Source organism: Prionailurus viverrinus, chromosome D1 (assembly GCF_022837055.1).
Source record: "Prionailurus viverrinus isolate Anna chromosome D1, UM_Priviv_1.0, whole genome shotgun sequence".
Classification (NCBI taxonomy): domain Eukaryota; kingdom Metazoa; phylum Chordata; class Mammalia; order Carnivora; family Felidae; genus Prionailurus; species Prionailurus viverrinus.
In genome coordinates this window covers 45,956,580-45,971,661 of record NC_062570.1, presented here as the reverse complement: position 1 = coordinate 45,971,661, position 15,082 = coordinate 45,956,580, and the positions used below count along the sequence as shown (strand labels likewise).

The window sequence follows — 15,082 nt, the reverse complement described above, 5'->3', positions numbered from 1 at the left end:
GCACTGTGGTTTCTTGCCTCCTTTCAAATGATGGAAGATATTGTATTTCAGTTAGAAGTTAGTGAAAATAAAAATGAAATTGTCTTTTCATCCAAATTCATGGACTTCCCTGAGTTCTATTAACATATCTCAAGTTAATAGAATTAACTTGGTTAATAGGTCCTGGTTAATAGAATTTCCATGAGATTTCCCCAGAACAGAGGAAATGTGATACTTAACTTTTCTAGAAGTGAAAAATAACATACTTCAGATTAAGATAGTTCACTAAATTCTAGCAGAATGATACAAAAAATGAAATAAAGAGACATGATTAGAAACATACAGGGACGCCTGGGTGGCTCTGTTCGTTGAGTATCCAACTTCGGCTCAGGTCATGATCTCACGGTTCATGAGTTCAAGCCTCACCTAGGGCTCTGTGCTGACAGCTCAGAGGCTGGAGCCTGCTTCAGATTCTGTGCCTCCCTCTCTCTCTGCCCTTCTCCCACTCATGCTCTGTCTCTCTCTGCCTCAAAAATAAATAAACATTAAAAAAATGAAACATACAGTAAAATATCAGCAATAAGGAGAAAACTCTAAAAACTACCAGAGTAGAAAGACAAAAATAAAAAAAATAAAAAAAGAATCAAATAACACTGAATATGTAATTAACAGTGATATGCAAGAAAATGATGGAGAAATATTTTTAGAATACTGAGGGGAAATTTACTTTGAATTTGTAATTTTATTTATAACCAAATAAATTATCAGTAGTTTGATGTAGAATGAGGGTAAAATAATGCTGTTTTTGGACTTATGAAGATTCACAACAATTAGCACTCAGGACCTAAAATAAACTCTAATAAGAAACAAAAAATCCAGAAGGAAGTGTTAGAATACAAGCATAATGTGCACTAATTGGGAAAAAATTAAACAATAAAGTAGTATATAAGACAAAAAAGTGAAAGAACTCTGTCCTGATCCTTTTACTTATTGTGTATTCTCCTACACATTTTTCAATGCCTGTGTAAATATGTACACAAATACATATACACAAAATACCTTTTCTTCTTTCAACAATGAGCTTATTCTGTATGAAAGAATTTGTGGGTTTTTCCCTCCTTCATTGGAATGTGATGAACATCCTTCAGTGTTGATACATGCAGATACACCTTTCCCTTTTCAGTATCCACATTCTACAATATGGATGCACCGTAATTTATTTATTTGACATGTCCCTAGCATGGACATTTAGATTATTTTTAATATTTGTGTTCTTACAGATAATGATGGAGAAAATTTTTTTGTCAGTATTTCTGTATAATAAAGGCCTAGAATTAGGATTTCTGGGTCAAAGGGTATATGTGTTCAAAATGTTCATAGGTCCTGTAAAAATGACTTCTAAAAATACTACTAATTTATACTCAGACTACAAGTATCTGAGATGTAATACTTTAAGGGAGGAAATATTCAAACATGAGCATAGACACAAAACAGAGAGTTTGTGAGTTTTTTTTAGAAAAGAGAAAATAAACATTACTTTGAGAGCATATGACAGATGACTTTGTCCTCCAAACTATGTGAAAAAAAAAATCCTTTTCCAAAATTGATCACAAATGAATCCAAGGAGATTTAGTAACTCTTCAATTATTCAATTAGGTCTTATTCTACTAAGAGCAGACCGACCATCAAATAAATTCTTGTAGATAACTTTATCTTTCACAAGGTAATCTTATGAGGAAACCCTCTGCCTTTACTTGATTCTAACCATCATGGAGCACTGACTTAATATAGTCAAACTAATAAGATCCTGGATTAAAAGTATCTTCATTACCTTAGAATTTGTAATATTTGTAATATGTAAGAATGCAATTGCTGGGAAGATTTAGACATGTACTGAAGATTTTGGGAAAACAGGTATTGAAAGTGTAGAGAGAGAAAAAAATACAAATGGCCATTACTTGAATCTTCAAATGGAACTGTAACTATTGCATGGTAACTATAGAAATTTAGGTATAAATGTATATTTTGAAGTGTATTTTACTAATTTAGCAGATACTTGAGTGGGCCTATGTGCTAGATTCCAGGTTAGGAACCAAAGACACTGCATCTATTTTGGAGGAAATGGCAGTTTTGAAGAACTTAACGCATTTGATATATATTAATTTTCTAAATTACTTTAAGCAAAAATGTACCTCCATTTTGCAAATGGGTGATATCAATTGCAGAGAGGCAAACAGTAACATTTATTTATTTATTCATTTAAACAATTTTTAAAAAGTTTATTTATTTATTTTGAGAGAGAAATAAAGAGAGCAAGCGCAGGGGAGGGGCAGAGAGAGAAAGGAAGAAAGAATCCCAAGCAGGCTCCGCAAAACCTGATGCTGAACTCAAATTCACAAACTGCGAGATCATGACCTGAACTGAAACCAAGAATCTCACAAAATATTGTTTAAAAGAAAAGCAGTAGAACCTTCACAAAGAAAAATAAAATGCTGGTACTCCATGTCATATGTACATTTTTTTTTTTTTTTGAGAGAGAGAGAGAGAGAGAGAGAGAGCATGAATGAGCAGGAGAGGGGCAGAAAGAGAGGGAAAAAGAGAATCCCAAGCAACCCCCACGAGGTCAGCTTAGAGCTGGAGGCTGGGCTTGATCTCACAGACTGTGAGATCATGAACAGAGCCAAAGTCAAGAGTAGCCACTTAACCAATGGAATCACCCAGGTACCCCGTGCATAGATTTTCAAGAGTTGTGAACAGTTAGAAAAAAAAAGCACATCTTCAAGGAAGGACACACGTGGGTAGCAACAAGAACACTGTGGATGTAGCTAAATCCTAGAATAAACAATTGTTTGAGTCTCATGGCCAACAAATAGGACACAATGGCCAAGTTTGGCCTCAGATAGGGGGAGGAGTAAACACTGTTTTTAGGGGCAAATAGTGTAATCTACATGTGTGTTAGGCACAGCACAAAGTCATTAACTCCTTTGCTTTTATATTTTCTAGCAAAACCAATTATCATTTATTAGGAAGAATAAAATTAAGGATAATTAAAGACCCAGGGGTGAGAAGACAATAAGAATTTAGCTATTTCCCATGAATTTGGGTGTCTAAGCTCAAGTAAATTACATCATAGAACTATAATAACTTGTAGATCTTGTAGACTTATGGGGCTTAGGGATAGTTTTGTGTACTCCTGGAGAGTTTGAGAAGACCAGAAGCTTGAGGCCGGGCTAATATTGTCCTTGTATTAAAAAAAGGGTAAAAGGCCATTTCTAGAACCAAATTTTCTATGTAGGAGTCAGTTATTTTTTCCCTCAAAATGTTACATTTTCACACTAGTATGCTAGGTGCGGAAGATAATATAAAGATAACAAATAGGGCATAGATTCTACCTGAAAGGTAAATAGGGAGCTAAGGAAGTAAACCCCAAACAAATAAGGCAATACATAAGAAATTATAAGTAATGGATATTTTTGTCTTGCTTTTTCTTTAAGAAGAAAACATAGTGTTTTACAATCTCTCTCCCTGGGGCGCCTGGGTGGCTCAGTCAGTTGGGCGTCCGACTTCGGCTCAGGTCATGATCTTGCAGTCTGTGAGTTCGAGCCCTGCGTCGGGCTCTGTGCTGACAGCTCAGAGCCTGGAGCCTGTTTCAGATTCTGTGTCTCTCTCTCTCTCTCTCTGACCTTCCCCCATTCATGCTCTGTCTCTCTCTGTCTCAAAAAAATGAATAAACGTTAAAAAAAATTTTAAGAAAAAAATAAAATCTCTCTCCCACCAATGTCTTCATTTATTTACTCATTCAATATTTTATTAAATGTGTTCTATGTTCAAGGCACTGTGCTATATAGTGCTGAAAACAGCAAAGAAGAATCCGAAATAGATCTTGCCTTCAAGGAGCTTAGAATGAGAGGGAATTTTACTAAAAATTTTATTTATTTATTTATTTATTTATATATTTATTTAAAAATTTTTTTTTAACATTTATTTATTTTTGAGACAGAGAGAGAACATGAACAGGGGAGGGTCAGAGAAAGAGGGAGACACAGAATCTGAAACAGGCTCCAGGCTCTGAGCTGTCAGCACAGAGCCTGACGCAGGGCTCGAACCCACAGACCTTGAGATCATGACCTGAGCCGAAGTCAGATGCTTAACCAACTGAGCCACCCAGGCGCCCCGAATTTTACTAAAAATTTAAATGTAAGTGTCTTAGTCCTTTGGGGCTGCTATTATGAAAATACCATAGACTGGGTGGCTTAAAGAATACATATTTATTTCTTGTAGTTCTGGAGGTTAGGAAGTCCAAGATGAAGGCACCAGCTGATCCTGTGTCTGGTGAGGACCTGCTTCCTGATTCATGTCTGGTGCCTTCTGGCCGTGTTGTCACCGGACAGTGGAGACAAGAGAGTTCTTTTTGGAGCTCTTTTATAAGGGCACTCATCCCTTTTTCAGGGGCTCCACCTCATGATCTAATCATATTCCCGAGGCTCCAGTTCCTAAAACCATCACATTGGCAGTTAGAATTTCAACATACAAATTTTGGAGGGACACAAACTTCCAGTCCAGTGCAGTAAGTGATGATGATCAGTTTTCATTTGTTCATTGAAAACAAGTTGTATGGTTGCACATACATTCATTTGAAAAAGAAAGGTCATGCCATTCACAAGGGTGAAGAAGAATCAACTAAGATGAACCAGTAGCCTGACACTGGGGTTGGTGTTTGTGGCAGAGACAGTGATAGATATTTAGCAAATCTCATTTCATCTCCTTTTTCTAGTCCCACAGGAAGACTACATTTCCCATCCACCCTTGAAGTTAGGTTGGGAACATGTAAATACATTCTGGAAATGGATGTAATCAGAAGTAATGTAAACCATGTTGAGTCCTGACCCTTAAAAATAAAAATAATCAATCAGTATCTACTAAAGCTAAACATATGCCTGCCCCATGACTAGTACCTCCACTCCTGTGTATGTGCCCAAGAGAAACAAAAACAAATGCCTACAAAAAGACAAGTAAGAGAATGCTCGGAATAAGTTTAGTCATAATAGCCCAACACTTACAACAATCTAAATGTCCTGGAATGGAAAAACTGTGCTGTATTCATACAATAGAATAGCAAAGCAACAAAATACTAATGAACTACAAATACATGGACCAACATATACAAACTCCTGAGTGAGAGAGACCCAGACATGAAAAATACTAATGTATGCCTCCAGTAATGTAAATTTGAGGAAAAGGCAAAATGAGGCTATCATGATAGAAGTCAGAATAGTGGTGACCTCTGTTCATAGATGTATTAACTGGCACTGGGCACCAGAACACCTTCTGGCGTGATGGAAAAATTTTTTTTCTGGATAGTTGTCTCAGGAACGAGGTCAAATGGAAAAATGTATCAAATGGTACACTTACATTTTTTTTTTTAATTTTTTTTTTTTCAACGTTTATTTATTTTTGGGACAGAGAGAGACCGAGCATGAACGGGGGAGGGGCAGAGAGAGAGGGAGACACAGAATCGGAAACAGGCTCCAGGCTCTGAGCCATCAGCCCAGAGCCTGACGCGGGGCTCGAACTCACAGACCGCGAGATCGTGACCTGGCTGAAGTCGGACGCTTAACCGACTGCGCCACCCAGGCGCCCCAACTTACATTTTTTATACATGACTATGTACAATAACTAAAAATTATGCACAAAAAAATCAAGTAAGCAAAAAAAAAAAAAAAGAAAGAAAGAAAAAGGAAAATTGACCACTGAAGGCTCAATACGGATGCACGACCCTTTAACCTTGAATCACTACTTGGAGGAAAGTTGCCCTAAAGAGCCAGCCAACCCACTTTGGACTTCATGTGAGCACAAAATAAATCTTTCTAATTTTAATCCCCTGAGATTTAGGGGCATATTTGTTATCTCAGCACAGCCTAGTCTTTCTTGGTTAATACAGGGTTTATCACCCACAGACTGCCAAGGTCAGAAACCTGGTTTATCAGCACACCAGGGGAGGCTCTGTCTCTCCTAAGTGACACAGAGTAAGTTTAGAAATGAATGCATAAATCAAAACATCAAATTATTAAATTACAGGGAGGAAAAAAAGCCCTCTTACACAAACTAGGATGTCAGTGTTGCCATGAGCAAGCCCTTTCACTTCAGACAGACCTGCAGCAGAAGTCAAATCGTAATAAAAGTTTGCTTTATGCACCTGTTCTCCGAAAAAGATAAATTCTCAGAATTAAATGAATCCAAAGTTCAATGAAATCCCTCTGAAATCCCTTGTGGATCTATTTCACGGTGAAGATCGTTTTGTCAGTGGGTCCAGAATACCCAAGGTCCTGGAACTACTGTTTCTGCCCCTGTAGGCATATGCCTGACTTGTCTCAGTGGCTCTCCCTTTGTTTGCTTCCTATCCTTCAACTTTTGCTTCTAGGCATGTCATTGCATTCAGTCTAACTTTTTTAGGTGAATGTGGCTGGCCTCTGAGGCATTCCTTTTACCTATCTATTCCTATTGTGTGTAGATTGTGTGTTTTTCATATCAAAGAATAATTATAAGTCTTTTACTTATGGTAAAAGGAGTTCTAAGTCAGGGAGGATGGTGTCCTCAGTCGTAATTGTAAGTACTGGTAACATCATCAAACTAACAGAGACACTGGGAATTCTATAGACAGTGTACCTGAATCTTTTGTAAGGTTATTTGAGAGCATTTTGTGGAATTCTTGAAGGCTTGAAGGACAGGGAGGAAATTCTTACCAGAGCCTAGAAAAAGGGATCGCTGTTATGTAGTAGAGGAAATTTTAGCAACACTGTTGCCTGCTAAATTGTAGGAAATAGAAAATACTCTAACAAACTGGTTCTTTTGGTTGATATTTCCAGGTAGAATGTTGAACTTTCATTTGACTGATTTTTTTTTTTTTAAATGAAGCCTGGTAAGATAGAGAGAGATGAAATTAAAAGGACTATTCAATTTTTTAAAGCAGAATTTATAGGAAATATAAAGAATCTAGGATCTTTGGGTTCAAAAGTAAAGCTGTTTTTCATTCTGAGCCTCTCCAGATGGTTAAAAGATTCTGAAACTAAGGAATTGCTTTAAGGCAAAGGTTAAATCCAGGGTGCAGCTGTAAGACTCTTTTTCAAGACTGTAGAAATATTTGATTGTTCTCCCTAGACCCTCTTAGCTTGATAAAAGGGCTTCTAATATTTTAAGGACATTTTCAAAAAACCTTCTGAGTCTCAGCTCAAGATGGAAAGTGTCTGTTGGTGTGGCTTTTTAAAGGGGTGCTTATATAATTTGATATATAAGAATCTTTCAAGTTTTTAGAGAATTATGTTGGCAGAAGCATTATCTGTTTGGACTGAAACAGCATTAAGTATCAACACAACAGCTTTCAATGTTTTTTTGGCAAAAATGTATATTTACACCTTAAAAATTGAATGCAATATTTTAAATAAAATGATGTGAAGAAAAATGTGAAGTTATGTTATAATCAAAATTGGTAGAAGATCAGAATCATATGTAGCTATTTTAAAAACCTTGCCTAGTATCAACAAAGGGAGTGTGCATCTGAATATTGCTGCAATTAAGAGGTATCACAGTGTTATACCTAGTTTGAGCCATGCTTTGTCATTGTGTTCATGACTGATACCCATTTCTATGACTGCCTGTAAAGCTGAACAACTCACTGTTGCTAAATCCTCTGTCTGAAATCCTAAGAGCTCTTCCATTCTTTATTATTGACATCTTCAAAGCCAGAATCTTGCAAAAGCAACAGTTTTCAGCCTGGCATGTCTTCAAAGCCTTAGAATTCAGCCGCAAATTTCCAGATTCATTTCCTTCATACACTGTGCTTCTACTTTGAAGGAATGCTTTGCTTCACCTTGTTGATGAACCCTAAAGCCCCGTTATGGAATAGAAGCAACAATGAAGGCCCGAGGGAGTATCCAGCCAACTACTGGTCGTAGGCGCCTAAAAGAATAAATGGCTCATGTAGATACCAAGTGTAACATTACCTTTAAACTTAATGGTGGCATGATGAGAAAGAAGTCTTTCTTTTTTATTATTTTTATTATTTTATTTATTTTATTTTTTTAAACATTTATTTAGTTTTGAGAGAGAGAGAGAGAGAACAGGGGAGGGGTAGAGAGAGAACGAGACACAGAATCTGAAGCAGGTTCCAGGCTCTGAGCTTTCAGCACAGAGCCCGACGTGGGACTCAAACTCGTGAACCACGGGATCATGACCTGAGCCAAAGCCGGATGCTTAACCGACTGAGCCACCCAGGTGCCCCTGAGAAGACTTTCTTTTAAAACACAGATCTTATAATACCATATAAAGAAATTTACAAATGTAAACTGGTTTACTGAGAACTGCTCTATTTTGCAATTTCTTTTTTCATCCTGAAGTATGGATGGTCCTCCTTGAGAATTTACCAATGCCTTCCTCTTCTGGAGTCTTTACAGCAGCACCAGCATAGAGAATACCCTTTCCATTCCTTTGAATGCACTAGTTGCCTGAAATTGCCTTATACCATCCAATTCCTTCGCACTGTCACCTTTGGCCTCTGTGACAGTAATAAATGTGTTTTTCCCTTCTTAAATGTCTTTAAGGTTTAAGTCTCCATTTAACAGTTAACTAAAACAAAATTGCCTGCTTTTAATTGTAATTTAAAAATTTCCTTAGCTATTGGTATATATTTGTTGTGCTCTATGGCAAACATAATGTTTATCATTGTGCATGCAAACTACATGTGCTATTACATTTAAAAGCAACTGATAGTTGGCAACTGTATTGACTGGTGATTAAAATGCTATTTTTTAAGGATTGTAAATACTAACACGATTGTTTGTTACTTGTATTTGGCATTTTATTTTACTTTAAATACATGTTAGGAATTTGGGGATTGATGTGTAACATATTTCATTTTTCCTAGTTAAAAATAGGCTCCCGTTTAGCATTTTCTTACCGACTATCAGATTTTCAGGGATGGCTTATTAAAATTAAGTAGGATAAACCTGCATTGCTATTCCTGTAATTTCTGTGGACAGGTTTATGTTGTTTCTGATCCTCTCATATTTTGAATTGGAAATTTTAAATAATTTGTGATTATTTTGTTCTTGTCCAACCATTGTAGATTGGATATGCTAAGCCTGGAGATACCCTAATCATGAGAGCTGTATTTGGTCCTAGGAAAGATCCTGGACTTTGAATAGGATAGGGTAACTGCATGGAACTTTAGGTTGTCCCTTTTGTGAAGGGGAAGGTATGTTTATCCGTGGAAAGAAGAATGTGCCCAGAAATTTGAGTGACTAGAGGCATAGAAATATGGCAGACACTGCTCATTGTTCTCAGTATCTGTTTTTTCCATTTTGCTCAGCAATAAAACCCTAAATGTTACCTGGGCATTTGTCCAACCAATTAAAATAAAAAAAAAGCCCCATTTCCCAGCTTTCCTTGAAACTTAGTATGGCCATGTGACTAAGCTTTGGCCAACGGGATATAAGTAGTAGTTTGCATAGATCTTCTGGGAAGGTTTTTTAAAGAGAAGAAGTAGGTCTTCTCTTCCTCTTTTGACTTCCTGGCTGGCATGTGGATGTCATCTTATAAGTTGGGCTGGAAAGCATAGTTAACAGTTGGTAAAGCAACCCGTCAGGAGTCTGGGATCACTGATGGTTATGGAGCCATCCTCCTAGCCTAGGGACTGCTAATGTTTACCTGAACTGAGAGAAACTTTTATCTTTTTACCCCTGCTATTTTGGGCTTTTCATCAATGAGCACTCCTCTCTTGTTGACTTTAAACAACTATCTTATTTTATCTTCTTGCCTATTTTTTATTCCCCCCCCCCAGAATGCAAATAGTTTCATGAAAATAGAACCCCCCCTTTTTAGTAATATGCTATAATTTTTATGCTATAATTTTATAGTAATAACTATGCAATGTGGCTATTTTTGTGAGGATGAGGAGTTTGATCTTAAAAATAATGTTCCAGGTGAGGTTCATTTATACAGAAATTGCCATCATGGCTGATATTCAAAGTATCTTTAGTGTTGTAAGACTCACATGGTAAACAAAACTATACTTATTCAGTACTGTATACGGAATGGTAAACAAAAAGGCAGTCATAACAGCTATTCCTTTTAAGAAGATATGCAGGTAATGGGAATGAACACTGGGGTATGACGATAAGTTGATGACACAGTTAGCACAACTTAATTGGCATTCCTTTTGGGAGTGAGGGGTTAAACTCATCACAAAAAAGTGCTTTCAATGCATGGTGTTATTATATCCATCCTGTCATGTCATCAAAACAGACTTGCCAAGGAAGGTGAGGTGTATGAATGCTGGAGAGTTACAGAACTGTAATCAAGTGCAAGTATAAATAATACTAAGTAAAGTTTACCATCTGACAGGTGAAAACTACTCTCAATACAATTAACTTACACTTTGCAGTATTCTAAATTATTCACATTGACAATCACATTCATTGTAGCACTTGCTGCAAGGAAGGCATATATAACCAGTTGTTTTGGCTAAAATATGATGGGATGGCATTCCTTGGGTTCTATGTAAAAGTAACAGTATGAAACATTCTAACAGCAATCACTGATAGGCTGCTTAAATGAATGCTATTTCTTTCATTCATTGTTTTGGAAGGGCCCATTGAGAAGGGCAAGAAACAGAACAAAACCTCATACTATGCCGGTTGACTGAGCTGGAGAAGTGGAAGTTCCCTAACATCCAGATGGTATTTGTCATTTTATAAGGGGTTTCCTTCAAGTGGGACCACTATGTTGCCTTTGTTTCTCTCCAAGTGAGGAATACTCCTTAATATTATCCAAGCCGTTTACTTGCAACTTAAGTTTAATATCTGTAAATTTCTTTTTAATGGCATCTTTAGAGATAGCATATATCATCTCGTGTTATAAAGTGCACTTTCAGGACCCCAGAATTTAAATACTAGGTCTTCTTTCTTAGACTCTTGTTTTGAATGTGCATTATACAAAGCAAATTGGCAATCATTCAGAGACAGCAACTTCACAAAAGATGTGTAGGGGTCCTCTACAATATCACTAGTGTCACCCACCAACATCTGCTTTGCTTTCTCTAACAGTGATTTCTTTTGCCATCGCATAAACGGAAGAGAACGAGTTTCTTTCTTTTTTCTGATCTCGTGTAGATTTCCTTACTTTCATATCATTAACAACTTTGTTGACATTGTTGTTCATTTGTAACTCCAGAAACCCCAATACCAGGGGCTGCAGCAGGAGCTCAGGCTCAGACTCCGTGGGAGTGGGAGGAGGAGCGGGTCAAAACCTGGTCTCTCCTGTTCACATCTGAATCAAGGAGAGTTTACAACAGTGCCAGGAAAATAGTATGTGCTCAGTAAAGCTTTGTAGAATGAATGAAGGCTTGATTAGAACGGGAGTCCTCTAAAGGCAGTATGCTCCTGCTTTAAGAAGCTATAGAATTTAGGATTCCAAGGAACCTGGGTTATTATAGATGAGGAAACTGACATTTTAGAGGGGTTATATGATTTATAGGTCACACAGGTCCCTTGTTCTGCCAATTGATGGCCAAGCTCTCTGTCGGGTATGAGTTCTAAGACCACTGTCCCCTCTACTCTGTCCACCATTTGGCCGATGATTGTCATGTGCGCTGCAGAAAGAACCGCTCAGTGGCTCAGTGGACAGAATGATCTACTGCCCTTTTCCCACACAGGAAGTGTACAAACTTTGCTAATAGATTTTTCAAACTTCTCAGACACCACAGAATAGAAAGCCCAGCAACGAGGAGCAGCGCGGTCTCAACCAGCAGGCAGCCTTAGCCATTTATTAATTGGTAGTCTAGGGAAGGGAAGGTGGCAGTTCTGAGGAGGAAGGCTGTCCAGACTCGTGGCAACCGTCTTCCTCCACCAGCTAGCTCCCAACAAAGACATTTTATCCCTTTCTTCCACTGCCCTCCGTTCTACTTGGCAGGCCTTTGAAGAGGGCAGAGACGAGTACAGTGTGACCCAAGTCACCTACCAGGGCTCTTCCGACGCAGACGTCGCGGGCCAGCTAGGGGCTGACGTGGGCAGTCGGGAGACAGGCGCGTCCCCGAGTCGCGCTCTCACGCTTTCCGCTCTCCGCACGGCCCGGGGTTCCGAGGGCCGGGCGCGCGCACGCTCCGCCTCTCCCCGCCTCCCCGGTGCGCGCCCCGCCCCCTCGAGCTGCGATACGCCGAGCGCTTAACATCCGAGGACTTTGGCCCAGAGTAACCCTGCTCGCGTGACCTTTCCCCTCTATTCTGCACCTCCAGCAGCCAGCCCGGAGAGTCGGCTGCGGTCGGGCGCGCGCTCGGCTACCTCTTGCCCAGCTGGCTCCCGAGCTTCGGCTCGCCCCCTTGCTGCCCGTCCGCACGGCTCTCCGTCATGGCGGCTCTCAGCAAGTCCATCCCTCATAACTGCTACGAGATCGGTCACACTTGGCACCCTTCCTGTGGGGTCTCCTTCGTGCAGATCACCGGGGGCGCCCTGGAGGAGTCCCTGAAGATTTACGCCCCACTGTACTTGGTGAGATCCGTCAGCCCCTCCCCCACGGCGAGTTTAGTGTGGAGGGTGGGCCGTGGGACGCAGTCGTGCTTCCCAGCGGCCTGGGCGACTCGTTCTGTGTCGGGCTCTCATTCGGAGGGGCCAGAGTGTTTTGGGGGTTGTGGGTGGGATGGGGGAGGTCGCAAGGGGACGGATATCCCAAATGCTACACTCGGCGGGAAAAGGGGGAGGGGAACTTGATGTTGAGCTGTCATCCGAATGCCTGTTGATGGGAAGAGGATGGGCTCCCAACTTTAAAATTAAGTTAGGACACTTAAAATTGTGACTTAAGGGAACTGCAGTAATTTTTCTTTCTCTCGCCTTCTGATGGAGAGGAGTTTGTAGGTCAGCGAGACGTTGAGAAATGGCCCTCAGTCTTTTCTCATCTAATTCCCTCTCTAACCCTCATCCCCCTTTTTAAAGGGCATATTTGACAGCAAATCCCTGCGGGCTCAGATCTTGTCTCAGTTTGGGATGACAGTATTGTGGCTTGATCGTTTTGCAAATGTTCTTGCAGGTTCACAGAGTAGACTCTGGTTGAGATTTTGGGTGCCAATTTAAAGGATGGTTTTCGACAGGATCAGTGAAGGTGATTAAAAGATCTGACTTTAGGTCACCCAAGCAATTTAAGTTTGGAGTTTTTAGTAGAGAATATTTGTAAATACATATATGTACCACTGAGAACTGTTAAAACAAGTTTGTGCTTAAATGTTTTCACCAGCATCTTTTTTTCCAATAACCTTGTTCTTGATATTAGAGATGTATTACTTTGGCTATCAAAGTTCACCCTCTCATTTTCTTGCCCAGTAGAGTATGTGTCTTAAGAAGGCAGAGATCATATATTTTGTATGTTTCCTAAGAGTTTTATTGTATATTCAGTGGATGATCAGTTTTTACCTCTCATTGAGTAATAATTTGGATTTATAGCCTAATATTTTTGAAAGTGTGTTAGGGCCATATCTGTGGTACTTCTTGAAAAGTCTGATTGTTTCTTACAGAGATAACAAAGAATATGGTAACTTTCTCTGGGCTTGCAGAAGTCAGTTTCACTTTTTATCATATAGACCCAGACATTAATATGTGTTAAGACACTGCCCCCTCTCCCATCATGTGAAAATGAAAATGAGAGTTTCTGATTTAGTAGGTCTGGGTGGGGACTGAGATTCCTCATTTCTAACAGACTCCCAGGTAATATTGATGCTGTTGGATTAAGAGTCACACTTTGAATATTGTCTCTTTAGTGTCCTGTTAGGATGGTGGTTTGTATTTAGAATTAGCACAGTACTTCTGTAAGTGCTTAATAAATGTCTGAATGAGTACAGATGTGAATTAATGAACTCATGAATAGGTCAGGAGTAAGGAGATATTTGGCAGGCCTAAGGCAGTGCAAAAGAATGTTAGTTATTACCACACACTCAGAACAAGTGGTACCCCTTTCCACACAATACACACATATATACACACAAACAACACAACAGCACGAAACAGTTGTTGAACTATTTTAACTGTAGGCCACCACTAAGATGAATGAAAGCTAGTGCCCACCATAATTTAGAATACAAATTTAGAATGCATAGTTGCCCATTTAGGGGGATGGATTCTATGTTGTTCAGGTTTTTAGGTGCCTTCTTTAAGGAAAACCTGCTCACTTAACTCACTCAGGTGGTTCTAAGACCCTAAGACTGACTGACTTTTTCTTTCTTTCTTTCTTCTTTCTTTCTTCTTTCTTTCTTTCTTTCTTTCTTTCTTTCTTTCTTTCTCTTTCTCTTTTCTTTCTCTTTTCTTTCTTTCTTTCCTTTCTTCCTTCTTCCTTCCTTCTTTCTTCTTTCTTTCTTTTTCTTTCTTTTCTTTTCCTTCCTTCCTTCCTATCTTCCTTCCTTTCTTCTTCTTCTTCTTCTTCTTCTTCTTCTTCTTCTCCTTCTTTTCTTTCTTTCTTTCTTTCTTTCTTTCTTTCTTTCTTTCTTTCTTTCAAGAGCAGGGAAGGGGCAGATGGAGAGGAAGAGAGAATCTTCGGCAGGCTCCACACCTAGCATGGAGCCCCGGGCTAGATCTCATGACTATGGGATCTTGATCTGAGCTAAAATCAAGAGTTGCTTAAGTGACTGAGCCACTCAGGCACCCCTAACACCATTTTTCTTTCTTTCTTTTTTTTAATGTTTATTTATTTTTGAGAGGGAGAGAAGAGCTTGAGTGGGGGAGGGGCAGAGAGAGAGGGAGACACAGAATCCAAAGCAGGCTCCAGGCTCTGAGCTGTCAGCACAGAGCCTGACATGGGGTTCAAACTCACGAGCTGTGGGATTGTGAGCTGAGCTGAAGTTGGACACTTAACCAACTGAACCATCAGGTGCCCCTAAGACTATTCTTAATTATGCTTTTACCAGGTGATTTCTTCAGGACCTCCAGATTGGGATACTGGCATTTACAGGTAGCTGACTCCAGAGTACAACTCTTTGCACTTTTGGAAGGAATAATTTACAAACCTCCCTTTTCACTGACCTTTAGATGTTTATACTGTTCTTCAGGGTACAAATATGTTTACATAATGT

The 15,082-nt window shown here is 39.3% G+C and overlaps 1 protein-coding gene and 1 pseudogene across 5 annotated transcripts in view; one reads left to right on the top strand and one right to left on the bottom strand.

Moving 5' to 3' along the window:
* The window catches only part of TMEM135 (transmembrane protein 135), a 449,569-nt gene that overhangs the window by 53,050 nt on the left and 381,437 nt on the right, over positions 1 to 15,082 (top strand). For 2 of the 5 annotated variants that reach the window (XR_007156343.1, XM_047878351.1), the window contains exon 1: positions 12,179 to 12,518. The exons of 1 other annotated variant lie outside the window; for it this stretch is intronic. Coding sequence is in view for 3 of the 4 variants with exons in the window: in XM_047878351.1 (XP_047734307.1) it covers positions 12,378 to 12,518 (141 nt within the window). In the remaining variant the exon portion in view is untranslated. Of the gene's footprint in view, positions 1 to 12,176; positions 12,519 to 15,082 lie in introns of those variants that run through there. 2 more of the 5 variants (XM_047878352.1, XM_047878353.1) reach the window with 2 other exon arrangements.
* On the bottom strand, positions 10,725 to 11,193 carry LOC125176618 (cofilin-2-like; annotated as a pseudogene).